Source organism: Euphorbia lathyris, chromosome 3 (assembly GCF_963576675.1).
Source record: "Euphorbia lathyris chromosome 3, ddEupLath1.1, whole genome shotgun sequence".
In the NCBI taxonomy this organism is placed as follows: domain Eukaryota; kingdom Viridiplantae; phylum Streptophyta; class Magnoliopsida; order Malpighiales; family Euphorbiaceae; genus Euphorbia; species Euphorbia lathyris.
The window spans coordinates 97,123,995-97,126,286 of record NC_088912.1 but is presented as its reverse complement, the minus strand read 5'-3'; the positions used below and the strand labels follow the sequence as shown (position 1 = coordinate 97,126,286).

The window sequence follows — 2,292 nt, the reverse complement described above, 5'->3', positions numbered from 1 at the left end:
CTGAAATTGTTTCAACTTTTTAAATTGGCACTTAACTACCAATAATTAGGGTAAAGACTATGCTTACTTTATTTTTTTCATCATTGGATGAACTTAGTTTGTCAAAGTCTACCATCATCCAATGGTGAAAAAAGCAAAGTTAACTTTACTTTGTTAAAAACAAAGTAAGCATAGAAGGCATCCCAATATTAGAGATAAAATTATTTTAATCGTTAATGGGTGCCTTCTATAGTTACTTTGTTTTTGACAAAGTATCATTACTTGATATGTTTTCACCATTGAATGATGGAGCATAAAATTAATTTAATGGTGAAACTTATTTTATAAAAAACAAAGTAAGCATAGCCTTTACTCAGGATTAATGATAAAACTACACTTGCTTATTAAGTTACGAGCGAAATGATAATAATAATAATAATAGTTGTACAACACAACACAATTTCTAGGAAAGTCCGAGTACGCAACGCAACGCGTAATGTAACTAATCTGAAATCGTATGAAACTGGCCGGTCGCCATTTATGAAAACTTGCTCCAAACTTGAATTTAAAATTCAATTCCTTTCAATTCAACCACTCCATCTTCTACATATAAATACACTCATCTCTATCTCCTCTAAATCATAAACCTTCATCTTCCTCCTCCTATAACAATCTCTTCCTCCTTCTTCCATTGATATTCTCTGAAGCTTTTTCTCTCTAATTTCAAGTATGACTCAGTATAATCATCAACAAGCTGCAGGTGATTTTCTGTTCGATTAATTTCAATTTTTCATTTACATTTACATCAATTTCTCGATCTACTTCTGTAATTTGAATTCATGTTTTTGTTTGTTTGGTATAGATGTTTCTCCTCCACCGCCGACTTCCTATCCGCCGCAACAGCAACAAGGTCCTTTTGTTGCTCCGCCGCCGGTTGGTTACCCTATGAAAAATAGCCACCATGATCAAGCTGCTCCTGTTTCTGAAACTAAGCAGAGGGGATTTAAGAAAGGATGGTCAGTCATTTCTTTCTTTTTCTATTCTCTAATTCATCAGAATTACTTAATTTGGGATGAGTACAAAATTAATTTTTGACTTAAATCACTATTTTGCCTCAGAAGTATCTAAATTTTTATCATTTGGCTCTTCATTTATCTCTATTTACGAAATTTCATCCAAAGTTAATAAAATTATTATCTTATCGACATACGGTTACACTTGAACTCGACAGATTTTGTTATTTATTTTTAATTTAATTAATTATACTATGTAAGAAAATTTATATGGTAAAAAAAGTTAAAATATATCATGTGTCGTGTCAAGTTTCAATATAAATTAACATTTTATTAATTACAATAGATCAAATAGATGTTTTATAAAATGTTATAAAATATGACTAAATAATATGCAAATGTCTAAATGTTAAAGTTTTAAATAACTTAAAAATTAGTGCTTTAAACCTGTTTTTTTTTATGTTAAACATTGTCGATTTTTATTATGACAATAAAATAGATATTTTGTTTATATATATATTTTTAAATGATATCTAAAATTAATCTAATTTATAATATTTAAATTTTAATTCCACGATTAAGAGTAAAATTGTTCTAATTTTGATCTTTAATAATTGCAGTTGTGCTGGCTTATGTTGCTGCTGTCTTCTGGATGCTTGCTTTTGAGGATTGATTCTTTACCATTTTACTATTTTACTAGTTCAATTTCGTTTTGTGTATTCCTGTATATTTATATAGCTCTACTTTCTTGAAGAGCTTGAGGAATTTTTTTTTTCTTTTAAGTTATTTCATTTTTTATTTTGATTCTTTCATATACTCAATAAAAATTTACCTTCAATTCTTTCATGTTTATCCAATGCATATAATTATTTAAGGAAAAACTCCAATGCAGCTAGGTTAAAAATTCCACATTATGGAGGATTTCTTTTAAAGTCAGATTTCTAGTAGGAGGAGTCCTAATACCAAAAGGACTCATAGAAGAATAAAAATTCAGCCCGACCTTATAAATAGATAGTTACAGTCACATCCTATGGTACGTTAAATCACACTTAGTCCTTACTTTTCATCTCCTAAGCACAGACTGATTTAGGCATCGGAGCGGGTTCGCCGGACTACAGCCCCCCTGACCTTTGGTTCTGTTTTACAAGGTCATCCAAGAAGGTTTATAAAGATATTCGGACCTTCCGTTCAGAGTTCATAAATATAGTTATCATACATAATACAACCAGTCAATGATGGCACTGGGCTTATGCTGGAAGTGCACTGACCCAGGGCTCAATGTTGGAAATTGCCTAATTTT

General features: G+C 30.3%; 1 protein-coding gene across 1 annotated transcript; it reads left to right on the top strand.

Moving 5' to 3' along the window:
* The first annotated feature begins 548 nt into the window (after positions 1-548).
* Positions 549-1,838, top strand: LOC136223267 (protein CYSTEINE-RICH TRANSMEMBRANE MODULE 6-like). Its single transcript, XM_066011178.1, has 3 exons — positions 549-739; positions 842-995; positions 1,613-1,838. Exons 1-3 carry the CDS (start codon positions 709-711, stop codon positions 1,656-1,658), a joined length of 231 nt encoding a protein of 76 aa, XP_065867250.1. The 5' UTR covers positions 549-708; the 3' UTR covers positions 1,659-1,838.
* Positions 1,839-2,292: the final 454 nt, after the last annotated feature.

Excerpts from the sequence above, each read along its gene's own strand:
- LOC136223267 (XM_066011178.1), top strand. The coding sequence starts at position 709 with ATGACTCAGTATAATCATCAACAAGCTGCAG. Across the intron at positions 740-841 it reads TAATCATCAACAAGCTGCAG|ATGTTTCTCCTCCACCGCCG; the intron begins GTGATTTTCTGT and ends TGTTTGGTATAG. Across the intron at positions 996-1,612 it reads AGGGGATTTAAGAAAGGATG|TTGTGCTGGCTTATGTTGCT; the intron begins GTCAGTCATTTC and ends TAATAATTGCAG.